Source organism: Ambystoma mexicanum, chromosome 10, assembly GCF_040938575.1.
Source record: "Ambystoma mexicanum isolate Mex_15411 chromosome 10, UKY_AmexF1_1, whole genome shotgun sequence".
Classification (NCBI taxonomy): Eukaryota; Metazoa; Chordata; class Amphibia; order Caudata; family Ambystomatidae; genus Ambystoma; species Ambystoma mexicanum.
This window is the reverse complement of record NC_090932.1, coordinates 606,731,078-606,757,065: the sequence shown is the minus strand read 5'-3', so window position 1 is coordinate 606,757,065 and position 25,988 is coordinate 606,731,078. Positions and strand designations below refer to the sequence as shown.

The 25,988-nt window shown below is 40.1% G+C and overlaps 1 protein-coding gene across 2 annotated transcripts in view; it reads right to left on the bottom strand.

Annotated features, from left to right (window-relative positions):
• The window catches only part of LOC138491587 (guanylate cyclase soluble subunit beta-2-like), a 707,294-nt gene that overhangs the window by 511,266 nt on the left and 170,040 nt on the right, over positions 1–25,988 (bottom strand). For both annotated transcript variants that reach the window (XM_069618174.1, XM_069618173.1), the window contains exon 6: positions 9,575–9,795. In XM_069618174.1, coding sequence (XP_069474275.1) covers positions 9,575–9,795 — 221 coding nt within the window. The remainder of the gene's footprint in view (positions 1–9,574; positions 9,796–25,988) is intronic.

The following is a 25,988-nucleotide window of genomic DNA, read 5'->3' as shown; positions in this document are numbered from 1 at the left end:
TAGCACTTTTGCTAACCATTTTATCGCAGCTGCAAGAATCGACAGAAGAAGCCAATACCTGATTGAGAGCACAAATAACAAATCACCACTGAATCTGCTGGGTGTGTATAGCCTACCACTCTGGTGGACACTGGCCACAGCCATGGCTACCCGCACACATCAGAATACAGCTAGGATTATGACACAATTCGGTCCTGCTGGTCACATAATTCTCTGCTTACTCACACCAGACTATGCTTTAACACCTCTGAGATCAGAATGCAGTGAAGACCTATGACAAATTGTACACGCTGAACACATAGGAAGTCACTAGCAATCAAGAGATCTCCTGATTCCTCTCAGCACCCATCCACATGCCTGGCTAATGGGGCCTTATAAATTGCAAGCCAGACAAGCAGCTTTGTATTGGGTGGAGGTGTCGGGCTGCATTAACTCTACAAAGTGTTGTGTCACTGAAAATGTTTTTTAAAGAAAATTCTGTGTGCATATAATAGCACTCCAACCATACCACTGCATGAACAACTATCTTTACCCTCTTGTTATAACATTGTGGCAATTATACCTATCTGATATTGGATTAGATTGTGGAGTAGGCCTGAACTGAATAAATATAGGGATGCTGTATTGGATGTCCTTGAGCAGGAGGGTGGCATATTATTGCCATGGTGTGTACTTGTTAAAAAGATTTTACTTTCGATAGGGTATATCAATCTCTAAATCCATCAAGAATTGATTTTAACGCAAAACAGACAGTTAAGAAAGAGGTTCAGCCAAAATTCAGGATGTATCTGCTTAGTCAGATTTTTGGTTCAGTGTCATTCATTGCTTCCTGGGAAACCGAGCTTACACCAGGTTTTGAGTCTTACTTAGATTTAATATAGAGAGTGTGCTCTGCTGGGGGTGACCCATTTGGGGAGTGAAATTGAGCAAGAAGTCACCCTACAAACAATTGCCGGATCCTGATTGTGTAGAACATTAAGTTCATCTACATGAAGGTACGTGTCTTATAGGAATACAGCCTTGGTAATGATAAAAGATACTGCAGTAGCGTGTAATTCTAAGATTTTAATTCTGTGTGCCTGGGTAATTTTCCCTGTTTTTGACCAGTGTTCTTATGTGTGTCATGTATTTTCTGCAGTGGCACTTAGAGGCCTTTTGGAGGCCATGATGAAATTGTTTTCCTATTAATTAGGATGGTTGAATTAACTCTTCAATACACAGACATTTCCATTCACGAGGAGCAGGTACCCATTTGCTATGCTATATTTGTGTTCTCATAAATTCACATGAGATGAAACATAGTTTTTTGGGCGGGTTTTAAAGATGAATTAATTTGCTTTATGAACTAGTTGGTGATGCTTCTCCTTTCTTTTCTTCTTATTCCCTTGATTGTGTGCAGGTGGGGATCGCAATGTCAGAAAGTGTCCTTAATATGAAAAACAACACCTATCATACAAGAATCAAAGACTCGACCAAAGATTTACAGAGGACAGCCCCTGATGAATGTCCAACTGATTTGGTTTTAGGGACAGAAACATGTCGGGCCTATGAGTGTGGATACACAAATTGGATCAAGTGCAATTAAGTTGTGTGTCTGTTTGTGTCTGTGTATGATGTTTTAATATGAGTTTACCTTGGATAATGTGTATATGTATTTTGAGGGTTTGATCTGTTGTTGGGTTGTCAATAAGCTGGCGGGTGTTGCTTAGATGAAAGTCTTCTATAGAAATATTTTAGATTTGTACGATGTTGTATATTGATATGAAAATGTAATACAATTGCTGATAAAATAATTGGTTATATTTATGTCTACCAGGTCAATTTTTTCAGGACTTCTTCATGCGTATATGTATTCTTCTGACTCCAGACAGTAGAGATAGGGTTCACCTTGAGGATGAACTTTTCTGGGGTTCCTACTGCCTATATTATACTGGCATATCGATTGAATATATGGGATAATTAGGTATCAAACAAATGTCTCTTTTGTAAGGACAGAATTGAAAAAGTTGATCACCTTTTTTAAGGCTGCCCATTGTATTTGCACTTTAAGAGTGTGTATTTGAGGCAAAGATTTGTATTAGCTGGAATAAGCTCTACTGGGGCGATATGAGCCAAGGAAGCGGCATGACCCAGCTGGTAATGGCCCACCACCCAAGTTACAGGCCACAGCAAAATGAGGGTCCCCTAACCCGGGTGGCAGGCCATTCCTGCACACCGTCAGCCGCCCGAGACAGTTATAGCACCATTAGGACCCATTAGGACCCATGTAGATCACACGTGGGTGCTAAGGGTGAGTATAACTAATTAAAAAAAAAAAAATCTTACCTTCATGTGCTCCATTTCCAGAGTCCGTTTCGGTATCGATGACCATGACATCATAAACATGGAAATGTGCTCCCAAAAGGGAGCACAGGGCCACAACTGAAGGTAAGATTTTTTGGGGGGTTAAGTTCTACTCACCCTTAGAACCCACGTAGGATCAACACAAGTGCTAATGCGTGCAGGGGAAGCAGGGAAGGGAAGGAGGAGCGGGGAAGACAGTGCTGGCCAGATTCCCTTCCAGGTTACTAACAAAGAAGCATGCTCATCTGCAAAAGAACTAATTATGAAGTGACAGTCTTTGTAGCTGCTACATTTTTACACATGGTTTAGGAGAGCAGTATTAATGAAGAAAGTTGAACATGGTGCAATACAGCAAGTATCAGGTGTCTAATAGATCAATGATTAGTTGTTGGGGGACATAGCTATAAGTGGTTTTATAGTCGTTTTCTACTAAGTGGTTTTGTATGATATTTTTAAATGTGCCAATATGATCCTTTTTGATTATGTGTTTGTTGGATTTAAATGGGAATCATATGCAGTTCTATGCTAAATACTGTAACCTGTACGCCCACTGGTTTTATATCGATATAAGGCAATAAGTGAAACTAGAAAAATGTTCACTTTAAATCGTTTCTACTTGTAATGACTCTCAAATAATATATTGTTCAATTGAAAGATATTATATTGATGCTGTGATGTATAATCACATTAAATGGTGTACATTACATTATATAATGTAATGATGTACATTATATAATGTATAATGAATATTCTAAGGTGCTATCTAATTTTTGCATTGCCATTTCATTTAAAGAACACTACATTCAAGTTTTACAACTCACCATGCTCTCCATTCTACATGGCAGCAAACATGCAGAAGCACATTTTGCATTACATTTTCTTATGTTCATTAAAACCTACAACATAGCATGTTTTTCTTCTGACTTTGTGTTATTTGTTAAACATTAATTACTTGATACTTCAGTCGAAGTTAAAATCGTAAGCTAGCATAATTCAATGGAGAGTATAACATTCAGTTAAATAATACTTTACACTATTTGTGCATAATCATTTTATTGTACGCTTTTATTACAGGAATTATATAGCTTGGCCTCTGTTACATTCTGAAAACCACTCGAGAGAATTGTTGCTTTACTTTGACAATTATTTTATTTGTTTTAATCAAGGTGGTGACACAGATGGCACAGAAATCGCTCAGAGTCCTTAGAGATGCTTAAAGGGTTTTTATTGGATTATTTGTGGGGCAGAGGGCTGTCCGTCTCTCTTTCATGTTATTACAACCTGCCTCCCTAACCCATGCATCTATGACCCCCTGGTTAGTGCTACCGAATGTTGACCCCTACTGTCTAAACTCTGTCTTTCACTAATGATAATTCCCTAAAATGCTGACTCTTTATTCTCCCTCTGGATCTCTAATCTGGATTTAGGCTGTTCTTGCATGTTCACACTCACCTCTGCTTCTGTACTCTGCCCACCACATTTTCGTTCCTACCTCCTTTCTGAAGTCACTTAAATCTTTCCCTTCTCCTGATTTTACCTCCAACCTTTGATCTTACCTCTTCTCTCATTCTACTCCACTAATGCTCCTCTCTCCTGCTACTCCCCTTTCTCTGCACTAATACACACCTGCTCCACCTCACTGATGAGGCCCAACAAAGCTGAAACAATGAATGTGCTGGATTGTCTGGAACCAGTCAATCCCTTGGCCCAAAATGATGCTTAATTTCTGGGTTTATGGGCACAGCAGTGCCACACAATAAACTTAAGAGAGACTAGAGGTAATATTTCCTATGACCGATAGTGAACAGCCCTCTATAAACAGAACTCTTAAACAATACACAATGTTCACTCGGTCCCTTGCTTCCCCAAGTCCATATTTGGTTGAACCTTACTGTATGAGATTAATAGCCATTAGATTCTCATACTACACCACATTGTATCAAAAAATAGTATTTTATTTTTCATATTTCAACAGTAAAAAACTTTTTTTCTTTTGTCTTTTCTTCTTCACAGTTCCAATTTTTTAATCTTTTTTAAAAAGGAGTATTTCTGATAGTATGCAAATCACAATATCTGCACCATTACCATGCAATATCGTTGTATACATTTAATCTCATGTAACAGTTGACCATTTAATAATTAGCAAAAATTCATCTCTTAACCTGGATCTACAAGTTGCTCACCCCTATCGTCGAGACAAGCAACCCAGTCCGTAACAACCTTTCACTTATTCTTCCTAAAAATCATGCTTACTTTCATACCACATCCATACCATACCCGACATGTTTCATTCCTTACACACTTACACACTATTGACAAGGAAATTCTTCAGGGGTAAAATTTACACAACATTCAATTAAATGCACAATCGTATCAGTCTTCTTGTAGACTTAATTTCTTGCGGGGTCAGCTTTCAATGAGATCCCATCGCACTTTTCTTTAGGGTCCAACCTTCAAAAACGTATACACTTCTACAGGCTGACTTCTTCTTATGTGTCTTCTTGGGGGGTCCCCCTCGATTTACAATCCTCTTCCTAGTTAAAGTCTGTCTGATGTTGGGGTGTGCTTGGCTCTCAACTGGATACCACTATCTGCGATCACTGGGAGGCATTCCCAATAATTACAGGAGTGCGAAGACAGGAATTGATAAGAATCAATGTTGATTGAGGGGCAGGACTCCTGGCACTCAGCACGTACGGCTCCAGATGTGCTCACAATAGGGGGTGCCTTGGTGCATGTGCCTTTCTGGGCCACAGCACTGTTCTTTGTGGATTTGGTAGGCAGTAAAGCCAGACAACACCCCATTCATTGGAATGAAGCTTGCCCTTCCCTAAAGCTAGGACTAGAATTGCTGAACCCAGCAACTCGCTAGCAGTTTGGGGTTCTCCTGCACAACATATAGTACTAGCTTTACCTGGACCCTTCATATCCTTCTTTCTGATCCTTCTCCTGCTCCAAATCTTTCCTTGATAACATGTTTGGGTTTATAGAGGTTTCCCTTTCTGTGGTTTACCAATCAACCAAGCTCAAAACTGTAAGTAATTCCCCTTTTAGGTTACTCTGTGGTTGTAGTTTCTCCGCATCTTCTTTGATTGCTTGGCTTTACTCTTCACATTATTTCCCTCCTCCCACTTCTATCTGCACTGTTCTCTTTCTCTAGAGGCTGATGTAGGTTTTTCTTAATCTTAGCACCCTTCCCTTCTCTGTCTGCAGCTTCCCATTCTAATCTCTGTTTAAGGCCCTCTTTCTCACCAGGCTTTTTTCAATGTCGCCCCCTTGTGACATTTTGGATTCTCCTTGTATCTCTCTCTATTTTTCTTCTTCTATATTTCCCCGTTTCTCCTCCACTTCCTCTCCTCCACTCTCCACAACCCTTTTCGTCCCTTTGGTGGACCACCCTCTTTTCCCTTCAATTTCATTTTCACCTCCCTGGCACTCCATACATTCATGAGCAATCTCTCCCTCCTCGTCACTCTGCAACTTTATGTATTTTCTCTTCTTCTTTTCTCCTCTACCCAATTTATGGTTGTTACTATTCCTGCATTCTGCTCTGTTCTTCTTCCTTTTTCTGGGGTTCTATGTCCTGATCTCCACTTTATTGCCTCTTTTTCTCATTCTTCCCCTGGGTCCTCCATAATAATATCTGCCTTGTGGTCGTCTTCTCTTCCTCCTTTGTCTTTCTCTATTGCATTTTTCTCACTACATATCTCCCTTTCATCCCTCCATCCAAGTCGCTCTTTTTTATGTCTGTTTTTCACCTACCTTCCCTTTTGAGTCCATTCTCTCCAAACTCTTCTTGACGTTGCCGAATCTAGAAACCACTACTTTCTTAACCCACTTCTCCAGTTCATTCCACTCTTACTGCTGTCCATCATTCTCCTCACTGTCCATCTCTATCTCTCTTACCTTTACTCTTTCCACTTATTCTCTTACTTGCTGGACTCTCACCTTTCCTCTATCCTCTCTCATCCCCACCACTGCTCTTTCTATTTCCTCCTCTCAGCTCTCCCACATGCCCACCAGAGCCAATAAATCATCGGACGACTATACTGACCGGTTGGGTGAGCCCAGATGGATAAAGCACCAGATGATAAGGATATGGATTACCATGGCCGATGCGCCAGGCATAGCTGTGGATCCAGTTTGTTGTTCTCCATGATGGAAGTATTTAAAGCCCTTATGGGGATGGCAAATGGTAAATCAGCAGGACCGGACTCAATCCCAATTGAGTTCTTTAAACATTAGATGGTGGTGTGGGTACCTAAAGTAACCTTAATATTTAATCTTATGCCAAAAGGCTGTACTCTCCTCATGTAAAGAGGCAATTATAGTACCCAGCTTTGAAAGGGGAGACCGATCTGACCCTGCAGTTTACCGCCCAATCTCCTTAATTGATACATCTGCTAAATGGTTTAGATGGGTGCTCCATAGAAAGATCCTGGATTGGGAATTGGGAAATCAAATTTGTACAAAATATCAATATAGTTTCCACCACACTAGATGTTAAACCTAATCCTAGTCCTAGACAAACATGTCTGTGTTTACAAAACCACTATGTACCTGGGGTTCATGGACTTATCAACTGCATTCGACTGCATCAATCACAGGAAGCTTTGGGGAACTCTACATGAGCTGGGCATGCCAGGTGAGATCCTGCAGATGCTAGTCCAATTGCACTAAAGTGTGTCGGCCAGAGTAAGGATGGGGAACCAAGGTAAACTCACACAAGCATTTCGGATTTCTCAAGGAGCAAGGCAGGGGTGTGTTTTAGCACCGCTGCTCTTTAAACTCTATATTCATTTATGGCCAACTACACTAGCTGCCTTGACAAGTAGCAGGGCAAAAGATGTGTGTACTTTTATATGCTGATGATGCAGCTCTGCGAGCAGTTCTGTTAGCCAAAACAAAGCATGCTCTCCAAATACCAGTAACTGGATTCAAAGATTACATGGAACTAAACGATCTGAAAATGAACATTGGGAAGTCAAAAGTGATGTGTATTGGGAATATCGAACATCGAAGAAATGTAATAGTCATCAACGAGGAGAGTGGAGTCGGAAAATTCCTTTCGTTACCTATGTGTAACAATATTTTGTGACTTAAGATGGATCACACACACAGAACAGCAAACATTAAAGGCTTCCAAAATCAATATTTACATTTTGAGATTTGGCCTACCATTGGACCACATTTGGAAGATTTATTCTGCTAAATCAGCAGCTGTCTTAAAATATGGAGCTGCTGTATGGGGGTACCACTGCACTAATGCGGCTCAGGTTACCAAAACAAGGTTTTGAGGAAAATTATGGGTGTCCATCAGGGATTTCCTGGGTACTTGTTGCACGAAGAATGTGGCATGACCCATATTGAAGATCTCATAGCCGTCCGTGCAACCACTAATTTACTCGCTCCTCTATGGGAAAATCATCATTTGCTTCTGACAAAATGCTTGTTGGAGGATGTATGAGTTTCAAGTGTAAGCAGTTCATCACTATGACTAAATTATATTAAATTAGCCTTGTGTACACTTGGTTGTGAACATTTCCTCAGCAAAGAACTTGTGGTCAGTAATTTTGAAAGAAGGAAGCTGGTGAACAAATTCCTGAAAGTTGGGGCAGACACCAGACAGAATAAAGAAGGCAACAAGCAAAGTGTTCAATTTTACCACACAAATGTCATTGGCATCCCTAATATCATGGGTTATACACAGTGGTTCACAGAGCAAACGGTGAGAGCAATTGTTCTTCAATTTAGAACAAATGTATTATTTATGAATCGCAGTGGGGGTAATGGTGTGGAAAAGAAAACATGTTTATGTTCAAGGCATAAGGTGTATCAACATTGTATGCTCTTTTGTCCGGCATTTTGGACTTTAAGGAAGAAATCAATTTTGCCCTTATTGAAGGCCCATGGAATAAGACATGTACAAACGGCTCTTAGGTTTCCTTTATCAGTTCAAAATCTGTTCGCTGTGCAATGTGTTTATTTGTCCATTGAAAATGTGCTTAAATTGTAAAGACAGCTATTGTCTGAAAATGGCTTATGTTTGGATGTAGTATTGCTGGACTAATTATGTTACTTCTTCCAATGGTTTATGCTGTCTCAATTGCTTTGCAGTTTTAATCTGTTGTCTTTATACTATGGTTTTTACCTTTGTATATGTTTGATGGATTTTTTTATTCCAAATAAACTTTACCTGACCTGACCCTATGCCCACCGTCCAATCTTCCTCCACTTTTTTGGTATGTCTCCTCTCCTATCTCCTTTTGCACAGTCCCCTTCCACAGTTCTTACCTCTAGGTAGGCCATTCCTCCTTGGCTCATCTTGGCTGCATTGACATTCCACTTTGGGGCCTGGAGGCTCCTCTCCAATTCCACCTTTTTTTCTTAAGTAAGGAAGTCTGGGTAATTCTATAAGGCTCTGCAGACTGTTAGTGTCCCATGCAGGCTGGCCCATGGTAGAGTCTGGTGGCATATCTAATAATGCTACCTGACATTCTTTGGGCCATGTAAACTTGCAGTCCAATTAGGGATTTTCGGTTCATCACCACATGCAGTGCCGACTTTTCATCCACCACCTGAGCTATCTGGGTACCCTAAGACATTGGGACATTTTGGCCCATCCATTACAGCATTCACTGTCCTTATTTCTCCAGGTAAGCAATCCTTGTATCTCTAAAAGACATATGTGAGCACAAATAAGAGCGAGGCGCTCTTTTTCCACCTCCTTAGTTAGCTACATTATGCAAAATAGAACATCAGGTTGCTGATCCTGATTCCAGGCCTATGTTTTGATATGTGATTTTGTCACACCACCTTGGAGACCAAGCACCAGAATTCATTACAACATGGAACAATAATAACACAACAGATATTGTCATTTTTCATCTTAACGGTATAAAGTAAAATACAATTTAAAATTCTAATATCAGATAAAATTCAAAGAAGTTGGTCAGCGGAGGCTGGTGTGTCTTTTATTGTTGTAACCAAATACATGTAATATCAAGATGTCTAGTCAAGCACACCAAAGGCTTCTAAAAGACTCAATTCCATCCACAGCAAGCCAACACAAAATCATTCCAAAGATGGATTCCAGTCAATTTTACAATAGTGTAGTATATATGTTAATACAAAGGTATAGTCATTTAAATGCTTTAAATTGAAAACGTCATTTGTTTAGAGGAAACTTGCAGAGCATTTTATTCCATTTGAACAAAACATATGATGTTACCTCTTTCTTAAGTTGTTTTTCAATTTCTTTTTCAGACTCGGTCTGAAATTGTTGCGATGTAGATGATTTGTTTGTCCTTTTGTATGAAAACACTGGTTTTTGTATAACATGGAAAACAACATGCTCCTTTTTGCCTATTCGTTCTTCTTCTTCAATTTGATTTATAATCTCCATGGAAATCTCAGTGTGAAAAAAATCCATTGCCACAGCTCCAATAATTCCTATATGAAAGCAAAATTTGGTATGAACATTATTAATCCCAAAAATGTTGCAAGGCACTTCTAATCTAAACAATTCATCAAACTAAGATAAGATTGCAGAGAACTCACAAGTTTCAATCAAGTGTGGTTTCACGTCGACTGTTCGATACAAAAATTTTTACTTAACATTTAGCAAAACTACCAAAATGAAATCCAATGTAAAGTAACACAATCATCTCCACACTCAGAGGCGTTGCTATGGCGGGGCTGAGGGGGATATATCCCTGGGTGTTTGTAGCCCCGGATAGAAGCCCAGGAGCTACAACCAAAAGACTAGCTAGCGCTGATTCCTGACAGTCCATATGCTTAATCCCTATGGATTTAGGTGGAAGTTTTAGTCCCTGTTCGGGAGCATGTGCAGTCCATACTGATCAATTCCAAGATATTTTTCCAGAGTGTACACAATTACTGATCACCACAATGCACACAGATCCACTCAGATTAGCTACAGGTAGTGGAAATAGGTACAGAATTCTGGGTATAGCCGAATTTCCAAGCATAACACCTCTCCACGCGGATACTCAGGAGAATTAGCTCGAGAGGACAAGCACTGTGGAGGCAAATGCAGATGTATACGCTCTGCCAGATACCCTTTGTTGTTTAGAATAAGGACCTAAGCCAAAATCAAGCCTCTTCTATTATAAGGTCCTAAACCCTAATGGACAACTCTATAGATGGCTACCGAAGTCCATAACCCAATAAATTAAGAGAAAAAAGTTTACTGTTATCAATATTTATATTATTAGTTTAATCTGTGAGCTCCTTGTTGATACACATGGCATCAGCAATTCATTACCAAACTTTGCTGTTATCTTGCATGTGAATGGCTGTAGATCAATTGCTTCCTTCATATCCTATTCAGTCATGCGGACAGCACAGTTCTAAACCCTCCTATCTCGGCCTAACTCAGTTTAATTCTTCTTGTTCCCACAGTAAAGATGTGGGAATATCATAACTGATGTTGCCTTGAATTGTGTATTTTACTCTGATGTATTTACCAATTGCATAACCGTAACAGAGGACATATAGAGAAAATATGATGAATATTATAACCCTGGAAAAGCCGTTACAGTTAGGGTTAGTGTTAGGGTGAAAGTAGTTGAGTAAAGGAAACCCCCTGAATAAAAGAATGCGGAAGAACATGTTTTACAAAAAAAAAGAAAGAAAGGTATGGTTTAATTTTACAAAAAGAATTACTTTGGGCCTCATTCTGAGTGTGCCAGTCCAGTAACAACAGTGCTGGTAAGCCTAACGGCACCGTTGTTACCGGACTGGCACACTACGACTCTGCAGACGGCTGCCGTCTCACCGACCAGAGTCTGACCGGGCGGGTAGAATGGCACCTGCCCGCAGAGTTTCACGGAAGCACAGGCACCGTCATTAACGGGGCCGGTGCTTCTGTGGTCCCCATTCCCTTTGAGGCGTAATACCCCAGTGTTACCGGGAAGTCAGATGCCAGTAAATATTGTAATGAGGCCCCTTGTATACAACTGCCTTTTCATAACTGAAATTCCAAATCGAATAAACACATTTAAAAGATATGAATAACTAATATTCCTGTTTGTTTTAGCATTATAACCAGTACTAAGCCACATTTCTAGTTGAATTTGTTAAATGCCAATTTCTGAATAAATATTTAATCTAACAATCCCAAAGATTGTCCCACATCAGGAACAGGTGGTTGCACACTCCAGCTTTCCAGATAATAAAATAATGACAATGCTCTAGTCAACCTAATGGAAGAACCAGATAAAAAGGGCACCAATGGCAAGTATATATGTTGTCAACCCTTGTGTACTGTGAATACGTTCACCTCACGACTTCTGGCAGTGCTCACCCTAGATCTAAGGAAATAACTTAACACAGGTATAAAATATGGGGTGGGAAACAAATAGTTACTATTAGGGGAACCCTGAGAACAACATGTTTTTAAAAAGCTGTCTGTTTTGAGTATCATAAATAACACAAAGGGGTAACCCATGGATTCCTTCCCTGAGAAGGCATGATCTGCACAAGACATTAGCTGCACAGTCATTTAAATACCACTTTTATATAAGCATGTGATAACAATTGACATGATTGACCTGCACTGTTATAAGGTATTAGTAACACTATCCACTTTACAAGAGATTGATTCAAAGAATCCTTAATCTTGAGTAATGAGTTTGCAAAAATGTAGGCTCTAAATGTATTATTCTAAGCAGTATTTCCCGCATTCAGGTGCATTCTTTGAGTATTCAGGATAATGCTATTAGAGCTGAGATACGTTTAAGGGAATCTATATGTATCAAATGATGTTGATATGAGTTATTCTTCTACCATTGGAGGGAAAGCATTGTCATCTTGCCCAAACACTATTTCTTTCTCACAGAGCAGCTATACATTTCTGAGATTGAGACGTGAGGCAGGAAAAATGCTCCTAGTGCTTCTAAAGCACTAACACTATCTACTGCCTCCTACATATCTAATGAAAAAACTCCAGGGCTGATGGACAGATAAACAATATCTACTGAGGCCACTCCCTAAGTCTTGCCTTAAAAAGCATATATCTGATTTAATTAGCTCTAGGAGGGACATGGCACTTATTTGTAAATCTGCTTACTCTACCTCTCCAGAAAGGTCTCCATCAAGGCTGTGTATTTGCCCCAACTCTCTTATTCCTGTTTGCAGATGGAGTGATTGCGAGTTTACTTTCTATTTCTGATGGTGCTTCAACCCTCTGTAATGATAAAATATCTCTTTTTCTCTTTGCATATAATGCCATAGTATTGTTTTTAATCACTGTTTGTCTGAACACGCAACTTATACTTTTCTGTGATTTTTGTAAGAATAAATTAAATTAATCACAGTATAATGAAATCAATGGTTTTTGCTTCCTCTATCAAAATTTCAGGAACTTCGATTAGTAATTGATGGTGTTAAAATTTAGCAGATTGGTATGTATGATTATATAGGTATTAGATTGGTGAGCAACTGTCCACTGACCAACCAAATTGAATAATCCAATCTTACATTGGGAAGACATAGTACAGCAATTGCCAGGGTAACCAAAGGGTTTGGAAATGGGCCGTAGGTACCATTATTAAATACGTATGATTTACAAGCAGGACAAGCAGCTTTATATGGATCAGAACTTTGGGACTATTGTTCTTCAACATTGTTGCCTCTCACAGAAAAAATATCCCTCTTGGGCATGTGTCTTATACCAAACCGACAAGGCAACCAGCGCCTTTTTACAAGACACATGCCCAACAGGGATTTGGTCAAAGGAACCGCATGATGGAAACCTCGGGAAGTAGGATATTACAAATGTAATATTACTCAACCATTGAAGTTAACAGGTTAATGAAGACATTAACTTCAGTGCTCAAACTGAAATTCATAGGCCTATGGCTCTCAACACTTGGGAAAGTATTTGGTCAAAAGAGAATGTACAACTATGTATTCTAACTGATATGCCTGTATTGTAGCAAAATTGGGAAGGGCAGTACCAATTGAACCTTGTACTAATTGAATTGCACTCAGCTAAGTGTAACACTAACACCAATATTGTTATTTTGCCTTGAGAAAGCCTAGGAAAGGGCAAAACAATTGCACGTTCCTCCAAGTGGAGTATATTGGCACTTTGTAAACCTTTATATTTGTGACACTGGACACATGTGGCACTTTGTAAACCACTTGCAACTTTGCAACACTGGACACGTGTAACCATTTGTAAAACATGACACTATGTAATGACTTATAAACTGTGATAAATTGCAACGTCTTCTTGGTTTACGACCAATAAAATAATGCAATTGGAATCTCACATGTAGATCGGTCTGCTTTAATACAAAAGATAGGTGCAAGCAACCCAACAAATCCATACCTGATACTGTTCATATTTAGAAGAATATTTACTTGACAAGTAGCTAAATAACTGGTTGCTGCTCAAACAATTATAGACTGATTTTTCTTGATGCCAAGCAAAAAATGTTCTTTTGACCAATGAGCTGGATCTCTTATTTATATTTGCGGGATTATCACACAACTCTGGAATGTAGTGGGCAAATTATATACTGGTTAATTTAGGCGTTTATAGTGATAGGATCAACCTGTTAATTGACCAGTTTGTGGTTTAGCTTTATATATTTGTGTTGCTTCTTTTCGGTTTCCTTCTATGTGTATTTCTGAGCAGTATTCATTGTTTTGTTTCAGGTACTGTAGGGCTTCTTTAACTTTGTTCAAGTCAACTAGTTATTGCCAAATTATTTTTTCTTTTGTTGGAACACCATTAACTAGTACAATCAAAGATTGTTGTACTGGTCATCCTACTTCTAGTGTTTCCATATTTTCATTAAGGTCTAAGGGCAAGTATACTACCTTGCCATTAATGCCTTTGAGTATTTCTAATGGAGCCAATTTGGCAGTCTTCAGCTGCGGATGTATTATAGCTTGGAATGGGTGAACTGTTTGAAATACGATACTCTGATACAAATTAAGTTGTTGGAGAGCATTCGGCAATGGAAATATTTCTAATGTATTATTGAAACCTTGAGTAGGCATTCGTTTTTAATCAAGCTTATTATTGCAGAGCGCTCGCTTTGACACCCGTGCAGAGCCTGCTAATGCAGGTTCGAATCCCGGCAGGGCCAAACTCAGCCTTTCATCCTTCCGAGGTCGATAAATGAGCACCACACACCGTGGGTAATAATAAGCAGCGCTCAGATACCCGAGGGTTCGTAGCGCTATATAAATGCCAAATTATTGTTATTATTATTATTATTATTAAGGTATCCGTTATGTTGCATTTATTTTCTGCAGTTAGATAGAAGCACAATTGCAACCATTGTGATTCCTCAATACCCAAAAATAGTAGATATGTCTTACAATATGTAAGACATATCTATTATTTTTGTACTTTTCTTATAGAAAGTTCTGCGACAACTGACACATACCTTGGCTGGAATTTCAGCAGACTTGTTTTCAAACTTAGCGATTTCTTTTTTGTATGTGTTTGTAAGAAGGTTAGTGTTTGAAGGAAGCTGGTTAATATTTTGTAAGTTAACTGGGTTTTACAATTCTTCAGTTCCAAAATATTTATTTTGAATGCGCTTAATTTGTCTGAACATTTCTTGGGGTGTTGCATTTAGTAGATTGTTATTGAATTTTTGTAGTTCTAGAGCAGGACTTTTAGCATTGTACAAGATTTTGCATTGTATAATGGTACACTACTAATAAATGGATGTGCTGGAAGGTGCTTTTATAAGCTGTTCCTGAAATGCAGGCTAATGAATGTCCTTATAGTCCATGTTTTGTAAAATGGTGATTCTATTTTTGTCTTTTACTTTAACATATTGATTGCGGAATTATGTAAACAGTTGAACGACAGTTAGTCCATTTGTACACTGGAAAACGAGTGTGGACATGGGGAACATTTAGCTAAAAGTTTGTTGCCGAAGATTTTTCAATTAAGGTTTCTTTTGCCATAATGATGTCTCCTACTATTTTATAGCCTCTCCCATTAGTACCTATGGCACTTTGGTGTGTTTGTTACTGGCTGTATGCTTCTCCATTGATGTACGGTTCTTTGCTTTTGGTGTTAAACCAATCACCTGCACAGTCAGAAAAGTTATCTATGGTCAGAAGTTTTTTTGCAGTTTTTAAATTAAGTTAGTTAGTGGTTTATTCTGTTTAAAACTAATATCAATCGTTTTCCTTTTAGTTTGACTGTGTTGTCAATCAGTGCTTCAGGTATCAATTTTCTTTCTTAATTTTTAAGTGAGGAATGTGACTTCTCAGATCTTTTTATGGGATTGCTAAATACTCTGCACCTAAACCATTTTGTCTGTTGGACAAAAGAAAGAGTGCACTTCAATGTTGTAGGAGGGTTGTATGAGTATAGATATGTGTTTATATTAAAAAGTGGAATAGGGCATATGGATGTTCAGAAGGTAGCTCTTGTACTGCATCATTATCCTCCGCTTCCTCCTGCAGTTCATCTGCTCCAATTTCCCTGTTCCATGCCCCAGGTCCTCCAGTCGGTGGTGGTGTTGGCCCCTGAGGAGGAGGGATGGCCATGATTGATGCCATTTGTAGCAGCGGTCAGAGTTTGTTGTAGCTCCCAAGAAGTTAGCCCTTCTCCTGTCCTCTTCGAAAGTGGGAATACTATAAGAAATAGTTGGGTCCCATTGGAGGAACTGTCTGCGGTCTTCTGCACGGTCCGAAAACCTTGGCTGCCAAGAAAGGACATTAAAAGTTGTACAAACTTCATAGAACAACAGAGAATGTTAGAAGCAGTTGTGAAGGAGTAAGCTTTCAAGTTTAGAGTTGGTAAGGTGGCTGCAAATTGGATTTTAAAATGTCCACGAAGCACGGACATCAACCATGGACACTTTATCGCACTGCACAGGCTTGGTCATGTCATGACGTTTGCAGCTGTCTGTGAACACATCACAGCATTAGCAAATGTAAGCGCACCTGCGTAACATCACCTGGGTGTACTGCAATGACCTTGACCTCGCATCTGAAGTTCATGAACTAATTAAAAGTGCATCATGTGGTTGTGGACAAAATCGTTGCTCAGGAACGTCTGCACATCCGTGTGACATGAATCTGGCATGCTGCGACTACTGCAACCATTCTCTGACATTTGAAAGCTAATTAAGAGTGCAACATTGTTGCCGTAGACATGGCGGTCTGTTCGCGAACGTCAACACACCGTGCAACATCTGTAATACGATGTTGTGGACATGAACATGTATATAGTCTGCAGACTTCAAATTGTGGTTTTAAAAAAAACATTGACGCATAATTACATTACATTTAAATTATAATACATTATGATGTGGAAAATCACTGTGGAAAACAAAAATAGGGCAATTTTGCGATGGCACATGATCAGGATTAGGAGAATTAGGGTTAGAGGACTCATCAAAATGTTGATCTGCAATGTCCTCTTGAAATGTTTGAGTTGATTGTTAGGGGAAAGGGTCACATGTACAGGTAGGGCAATAAAAATGAATCTTTTGAATCACATAGTTTTTGACATATGCGCACAGTTCTGAAATTTTATTTGTAACTGTATTCACATCTACACATAATGTGTTCATCCAGGTTTCAATAGTATCTAATCTATTGTCAAAGTTATTCTTTATGAATGCTTTGTTCTTCTTTTTGCTATCCTAGATTGTGAAGTGTGAGAAGAGGTATATGATACATGCAGTTTAATAGTTTATATATACATAACAGAATTGTATTATTTTGTAAAACATATAAAATGATTTACCATTAGTGGGTTCTTCTTTAGTTATATCTTCTTTTGGGAAGTATAACTTTCAGAGTGCTTGCCATTTCTATTACAATATACAATGTTTATTTTTAGTTATATGACATTTTGCACACTGTGGAAATATGGATTATTTGAACACAGTTCTACATATAGTTAATGTGTCACATGACAGTTTGCCCATGGTCCACAACCACTAACTCCCAAGTGACCTTTCTACTAATTTATATATGCCAAGCTGCAGACACTGCTCTTTCCCACAGACAGGCTGGTGGCTAAGAAATATCTTGCAGTCAAGATAACATGCACAAACACCGAATGGTGGTAAATTCCATTGACCTTACTTCACCTTACGATAAGCAGGGGAAGGAAAAACATGCCGAGTCACCTACTCTGTAAGACTTTGTTTGTTCACTGTTACAATTTCTTCACCCAACCTCCTGTTCAGTGATTAATCATCCATGAACTCTGTGTATGCCAAGCTAACATCCAGCTGCAAAACAGTATATAAGTGCATACATTTTGTGTGTAAGAGAGAGTATTCTGTGCAACTCACTTGTTGCTCCTTCACCACTTGAGTGTGTTGTTTTAATGCTAATAAATATATCTATGTGACTATGTTACTCTGTGATGGTGTCTCATTCTTGATTTTTCATTCTGGGCGGTAACCCCTAGGAAAGGCGCACGGCTTTGCTCCAAATGTGCACCCTTCTGCAGATGGGTCCCCAGATGGGACCTCGTCTGCAGGAAATCCAGATGGGCTGTGTACCATGGTACCGTGTTTAGAAAAGGCGGCAGACGACTGACATCCCTGGAGCCCACTGCATGATGTGGACTGAGCTTTTTTGTAGCCACAGTCTAAGTCTGACTCTGCCAGATTTCCTGATATGTCGATTCACCCCATCTGAGCTTATTGCTCCAGAGACACCGGCACGGACTGATCCGAGTGAACCACAGAACAACAGAATAACCGGTGAGATTGGTGCTGATTGGAAAATTGAATGAATACATGAGATGTTGTGGTGTTACAACACTCAGGACCACTGCTTTAAGTGATCCTAAACATATTGTAACCTTGTGAACACAAGTAAAATCTATGCACGTGAAATATGGTGTATGCAAGCACCAAGTGTTGTCTATGTAGTAAGCGGTGAAATAAACTCCCGACACCTCCTGAAGGTACACCAGGATGGGAAATGATGATAAAAAGGGGCTTGGAGAGGAGTTGTTTTTGTAGCAATGGTATCAAGCCTAATTTGCATTTTCCCCTGCATGGGGCTTTTGATTTAGATAAAATAGGCTATCTTAGGGAAACATTAGCAGTGAAGGGGGAAAAAGAGGTAGGACTGTTGCAATGGGAAACATACCATACATGTGAAGATTATGCTAGGCAGAAAGCAATGAGGGAAGCATAGCTACAACAAAGGAAACCACAGTTTGAAAAGGATAATGTTAGAGATTATAACCATAAGAAAGAAAAGAGGATTCGGAACAGGATGACACAGAAATGCTCATGCAAGAAAAAAAGGCTTATGTTGAGCCTAGGCCACATATTAAAGGCTGTGCGCTAACCGAAATGGATGACACAGATCCTTTAGTGGAGCACTTACTGATTAAAAAACACCCACCTCCTCCTCCATATAATAATGATCTTAAACCAGACAAAAAACAAAAGGATGCTCAGGGTTATCCGTTCACCCGAAGTAAAACAGTGACCGCTAATGAGGTCGGTCAGGTTTACAAATGGCTAAATGCATGGATAAAATCACGAGAGGAAGGGCCTGATGTGGCTGCAAGTATGATGAAGGTACAGGGTGACCACTTTAACAATGGCTTAATTCATGAATTATGCAAGCGAACCTTTGCATCTTATAAAAAATGTAACGGGACAATAAAGGGCGAAACTGAGAAATATCCTATACCAGATAACTTTGAATCAATTGACACAAAAAGCAAAAGTTATGCTTTAACACATGACGATTGCATAGAGGCAGTGAAAGAGCTACTGCAGTGGCTCTGCTGGGTTCCTCCACAGCAGCAGCAGTTTCCAATGAGGGAAGTCCTGGTGTTCGACCAGAAACATCCAACACACCACGTACATTTAACGTAGAATAGGATGGAACTGTTATCATTTACCAACGACTTTCCAGATATTAGACAGAATCCGGAACAATGGTATAATCAAACTAATAGGGTGTTGAGATCTGGTCCCTTAACACTGGGGGACATAGGTCAACTATTTTCCTGTATCCTGTATTCCTGGAGGCAGTGCATGAAACAGAACAATGAAGACCCCCCCCCCCCCTCAGGGATATTGGGAGGCACTGGAAAGTGATGCAATTGCAGATTACAGGGGCGAGAAAGGGGAAATCCACCAAGACATTTCAAAATTACTGAGCTACAAAATAAAGAGAACAGAGAAAATCGTCAAGCGAAAGCAGATCATTTGGGACAAGCTAATTTACTGCCGACAGGGTGAGCAAGTGCAAAAGTATTTTTCCAGAAAGGAAGAGGCATTCGCCTCATATAGTGGGATGGACCTAGCAACTACAGAGGGACACAAATCATTCAGTTCACATTTTGTTGAGGGACTATTTCCTCACCTTCGGAATGACATACAGACCTATGTGTCTACATGGCCCACAGAAACTGCAGATACTTACCAATGCCACATATTATGCAAATAGACACTTGAAGGAAAAAGGGGAAAAGGAAAGGAAATGATGGGATTTAAAGATGAAAGCACTAATGCAGCAAGCATTTACAGAATGAGGTAGAGGGAGAGGCATGTCAAGAGGAAGAGGGATGTAGAGAGGAATGTATAGAGGGAGAGGAGTAAGTGCTCCTCCAGCAAACAGAGGGCAAATAGTGTACAAAGGATGCCATTATTGTAAAAGCCCAGACCATTGTATTCGGGAATGTCCAACGCATCTGAGAGGCAAAGGAAGATCGAGGGAGGAATGACAAGGGGAAGTGAGAGTCAGTTTAATGGTAATAATGCTGGAAGGCAGGGCCAAGAGCAGTACAATTATTTCGATCCAAAGCAGGCAAAGCAGCATTCTGCCAGGGACTATTATGAACACTAGCAATATCCAGATTATTATGCAACATAGGGGTGTGCAGGAGAGGGTAAAGTCAGAGTACAGATACCCATTGACCCCACACGACCATATGTGGAGCTTTGCATGGCTGAAAAGAAGAGGCAGTTCTTTCTAGATACAGGTGAAAATCATGCTTCTATTTCCCCACAAACTAGTTCCTTCAATACCCCTCTCTAGGAAAATTAACACCTCAGTAAGATTTTTGAATTATACAGTCTGTAGTCCGGTGTCAGAACCAGTTTATTTCCAGATAGGACCCATCTCCTGCATGGCACTGTTTGTTTTAACTGATAAATGTGCTTTGAATCTTTTGGGCATGGATTTATTGAAACGCTTGCATGCAAACATTTACTGTTTGCCGGATGGCGTCTACCTCACTTGCTCTGCTGAATCCTTTGCCAAATGTTATGTTTCCGCCACTAAGAATTTACCACCCAAACTAGTGAAAGTGGATGAAAGGGTGTGGGCATCAGGTAAAAACTATGTAGAATGTATGGCGGTAGATCCAATTCACATTCATGTTAAGCTAATGCCATACTGCGAAAGATACCCCAATACAAGATATCCCAGGAGAGTTTAATAGGGATAAGGGGAGTGATTAAAGACTTGCTAGCTGAAGGAATAATTTATGAGATAGCGGGAAGCCCATGCAACAGTCCAATTTTACCGGATGATAAAAAGAAGAATGGCATACAGGGTTTGATAGTTGAATGGAGACTAGTGGTGGATCTGCGTGCAATAAATAAAATTGTGGTGTCCCAGTTCCCGGTTGTCAGACATGACTTCACTTTTCGCTATGGTTCCACTCTCTGCACAGTATTTCACGGTTGTTGACTTCAAGAATGCATTTTTTTGCATTCCGATACATGAACACAGTGAGTATCTTTTTTCCTTTAGCATAGAGGGTCACCCTTGCAACTTCTGTAGATCACCCTAGGGATACACAGAAAGCCCATCGATGACCTACTCATGGCAGTGTATACCAGTGAAGGGTGTGTGGACTGAACCAAACGCCTGTTTAGCTCCCTTGTGGCATAAAGTTTCCCCAAATAAGCTACAATTTTGTCAGCAGCAGGTCACTTACTCAGGTCATTTGCTTACTGAGGGAGAGAAAAGTTTGCACCCTCAATGAATGCAAATCATACTAAGCATGCCAGTACTCAGCATGCAGCAAGTTTTTTTTAGGGCTTACTTAATTTCATAAGACAGTGGATCCCAAATTTGTCTTTGCTAGCTAAGCCCTTAATTGAATTTACTACTAACACTACTCCTGTACCTCTTCCTTGGACTCTGTCTCATCAAGATAGTTTTGAAGCACTCAAATCTGCGCCATGTTACTCTCCTGCATTAGCCACAATAGACCATACAAAGCCCTTTTCTCTGTTCACGCATGAACTAAAAAGATGTGCTTTGTCCATACTAACTGAACCGCAAAGGGAGAGAAATCAGCCATGTGCCTATTTTTCAACCACTCTAGATTCAGTGGCTAAAGGAATGCCAAATTGCCTAAGGGGTGGCGGCTACTGCCCTTTCTGTGAAACATGCAGAACATAGAGTGTTGAGACATGCCTTGACTGTTGTTGTTCCCCAAGCAATTGATATTCTCCTGAATAAAAATGTGACTGCAACATTTGACTAACGCATGACCGACTAGATATGAGTTGGCTCTGTTTGCACCCAACATTTCTTTAAAGAGATGTAACACCCTGAATCCAGCCACATTGTTGTCCCTCCCTTCCGACAACATCTCTGCCTTGCAAGACTGTATATTAACAACGATGAGGAAACCAAGGGACAGGTTGACTTGAGCGATGTTCCTTTGGACAAACCCGATGGCACTTTATAGCTTGATGGCTCTTATTTTACACTGCCGGATGGCTCATTCACCATGGCATATGCCATAACGACATTGAAGACCATTGTTGAAACTTGTAAAATACCCCAGCACTCAGCACAAACGGCTAAAGTTATACCGTTGACCAGAGCATGTGAGCTTAGCTCTGGACTTGCAGTGAACATTTACACTGACAGCTGGTTTGCCTTTGGGGTGGCCCATCATTTTGGTAGACTTTGGGCAGAGCACGGTTTTCTCACCTCACATGGAATCAAGATACAAAATCGCAACCTCATTCAGAGGTTGCTGAGCTCGCTGGCTTTGCCAAGCTGTCTTACAATTATTAAATAGATGATCACGTGGGCTGGGGTAATTCGTTTGCGGACGCAACTGCCAAAAATACTGCCCAAACTCCAAACTCTCTTACTTATGTTTCCTGTCCACGCAAAGCAGACCATCCCCCTTTTGGGAACATGCTTGACACGATAGTGAGTATCCAGGCAGATGCTAAAAGTGACCAATTAAAGCAATGGGAGAATTATGTGGTTTTTGAGGATGGTTGTTGGGTGGACAGGGAAAACAGGGGAAAATGGATGCCAAACAAATATGCAACCATGATGACTTCAGTGGCCCAAGGAGTTAGTCATGGTGGGGCAGATGGTATGATTAATTTATTAACCACACTTTGGAGCAACGCGAATATTCACAGGTGGCAATAGCATTTTGCAAAAATGGTATCACAATGTTGGAAAATCAGAAGGAGCACCACAGGGTCACTTTGGTCCCCCAGATATACCATTTGATGTACTGCAAATGGAGTTAATAGTACTGCCTCCCTGTTAGAATGTTCAGTAAATGGGTAGAGGCATTTCCTTTTACAGACAACACTGCACTTAGAACAGCTAAAACCCTGGTCAAAGAATATTTTCTTAGAGATATGGTCTACCTCGCTCAATATGGAGTCATAATGGGGTTCACTTTGTGAATTGAATGATGGAACTGGTATGTCAGGTGTTGGCTATCAGGCAGAAATGTCAGGCTAAATATCACCCACTGGTGGCAGGTTTGGTAGAACGCTACATCGCCACACTCAAAAACAAGTTATCAACAATTGTTGCGAGCAACAACTTAAGCTGGGTTGATGCTTTGCCTTTAGCCCTGCTATCTATAAGAACTATTGTGTGCTCTGGAGTGGGCTTGTTCCCCTATGAGGTTGTTATGGGCCAACCAGCCAATGTGTGGGGCCTGCCTCACCCAATGAAATTGTCTGATGTGCCCTATCCTATAATGATTGACTATTGTAAAGAGATTACTAAAGCATTGTTGATTATTCATAAACAGGTCAAAGACGGTCTAGCCCAGGCTTTTGAGGGGCCGGGACACTCTATCCTGCCTGGTGACTGGATTTTTACAAAGAACATTCAACGTACCTCTGGGTTGCAACCCAGGTGTAAAGGGCTGGTGCAGGTACTCCTGGCAACACAGACTGCATTTAAGTGTGAGGGGCACAAACATTGGATCCATGCCAGTCATGTGAAGAAAGCATCTGTTCCCTTCCTACCGCACAAGCAGCCTAAGAACGGCTGTGCAGCCGCACCACTGGTCTCTTCTGCTGATAATAAGGAACTTGAATTGCTTTCTCTTGCTACAGTGTGCCCTAAATACATTGTAGGACCAACATAGGGGCCACACTATGATCTGAAACCAAGAAAACCTTGATGAAACTGTTAATGAAAGACTGATTGCTTGGGAATGCTCTCCCGAAATAGCAGCTACCCTGGTGGTCAAGACTGCCAACTTTAAAGGACTACCTGGGGGTGCAGTATTGTGGACACTTCAAAAAACATATTTTCCATCTCCCAGGATACCCTGAGCATGCCTTTCCATTGTTCTTCTCACATCAAAGGACAAAAACCCCATACACATAATGTATTATACACTGACAGAAAATGGTATCACTCAAGATTGTGCCTCCTGTTTTTATGTTTTCTGATCATTATTGACACCTGCGCCTAGATGCAGTTTCTATTTGGTTCCCTTGTGGATGTGCGCACTATAAATAACCACATTAATAAAAAATCATGTGTGTCCATAATAAGCTGAGGCCAAGCCCGAAGGGAAGTAACTTAAGAACCAAGTACAACACCTTTAAAGTATGTGTATCATGTTTTCATGCAATGTGAACAGTTCAAGTATTCTGCTTACAATTATTACTGTGACTGAACAAAAACAACTTCCCACGATATGTGATGTTTTTTTGATGTTTGATGTTCTTTGTGATAGTGTGAGCAGTGTATGGCGGTGGCACAAGTTATGGTTGCGCAGTTTACCATGACTGGTGAATTTCTTTTGTTTTTCGATTTTAACTGCAACCATAACATCCATTTAACAAAGTTCTTTCACTAAATATACATTTATTTATATATATTTATAACACGCCAGAAGCCTACAGTCATCAGAGCGCATGTAAAGACATGAAAAAGGAACATCAAGAACAAGATGAAGCAAGGTTACCCGTTGGGCAACTTAGTAAAATAGTGAAGTTTTCAAAAGTTTACGGAAGGACAGGGGGGTTGTTTCCTGACATATATTCAAAGGCAGGGCATTCCAATAAAAGCCGCCAGGACTGGAAAGTTAAATATACAAACTGACCTAACCACCTTAATATCAAAGATATCAACACAGGGCATTTCACAATCAAATGAAATTGAGTTTCACTGCAACTTTTCTTACATAAACTACACATTCTCAGCTCCTTTGGGATATTCAGTCGTGGACCAATAACCTCCAAGGTAGGTAAACCATTAAGGCGGAATCTCATGTACCAATATCTAAACCGTTGAGATGAATTTACTTAAATTTAACTTACTTTGTTCAGAGGTGGTAGGTCCAATCTTCATATTTATATTTGTTTTCATTTATTTATTTATAGGGCATTTGTAAGGCATCAAGAAATTGTGTTTCAAAGCGCCCACAGGTCAAAGGTAAGGGAACAAGGGAACAATACCATACAATGGAAAATGAACAGTGATGAACAAAAGACAACGGCGGTCCTACTAGGGTTCCATGTCTTAAAATCGTTGCAAAAATGGCTGTGTATACAAAATATTGCGGCAAAAATGCTGTGGTTTTGCCACCACAATCATGTAAAGGATGCGGGGGACACCCCCGTAACCCCCAGACCCATTATACCATTTAAGGGGGCTGGGAGACACCCCTGCAACCCCCGCTCCCCTTAAATGGTATAATGGGGTACACCTTTACCCGGTCAAACCAAAGCATTTTTGCCACGATTGTTTTTACCAGCGACATTTTTGCCACGATTTTTTTACCTGATACCCCTACTAGGCCTTGTGGTCATTTCGCAGCGTCCAAGTGCAGAGAGAGAGAGAAGGGACAGGAGAATGGGGTAAATGTTGGAGATTCAACAGAGGGGAAGTGCTAGAGAGCCAGTTGCAAAAGCAGCTGGTAAGGGCCAGGCGATGACCATTTGGTAAAAGAGGAAGCCACGTGCCAGTATAAGTCCAGGCCTGTGAGACATCACAGGCCAAGGGATGCCGAACGTGACCACCACGATTGAATTCCCAACTCAAGTCTTGTAATACTAATAGGTACACACTTAGGTAACCTTAAACCTTCTCTCCAAATACTACCCTCTAAGATATCAAAATAATTTCTGTCGAAAATAATATAAATTCTGAGCCATTTAATACCATTGCTGGCACTTTTAGTTGATGAAATTCAATTAGTGGAGGCAATGAAAATGCACACAATTTCCTTTTTATGGTTTTCATCAGAAAGACTGAAGCTTTCACTTTTGCCTGTATTCTTTCCTTTTCTCTTTTTAATCGATTTTTGGCCGAAAAGATGAGGCCCAAATAAGATTGTGTATCTACCTCTTTAATTCTTACAAAATTTACCGTCCAGACATACTTTTTCCTCTTTCTTTGAC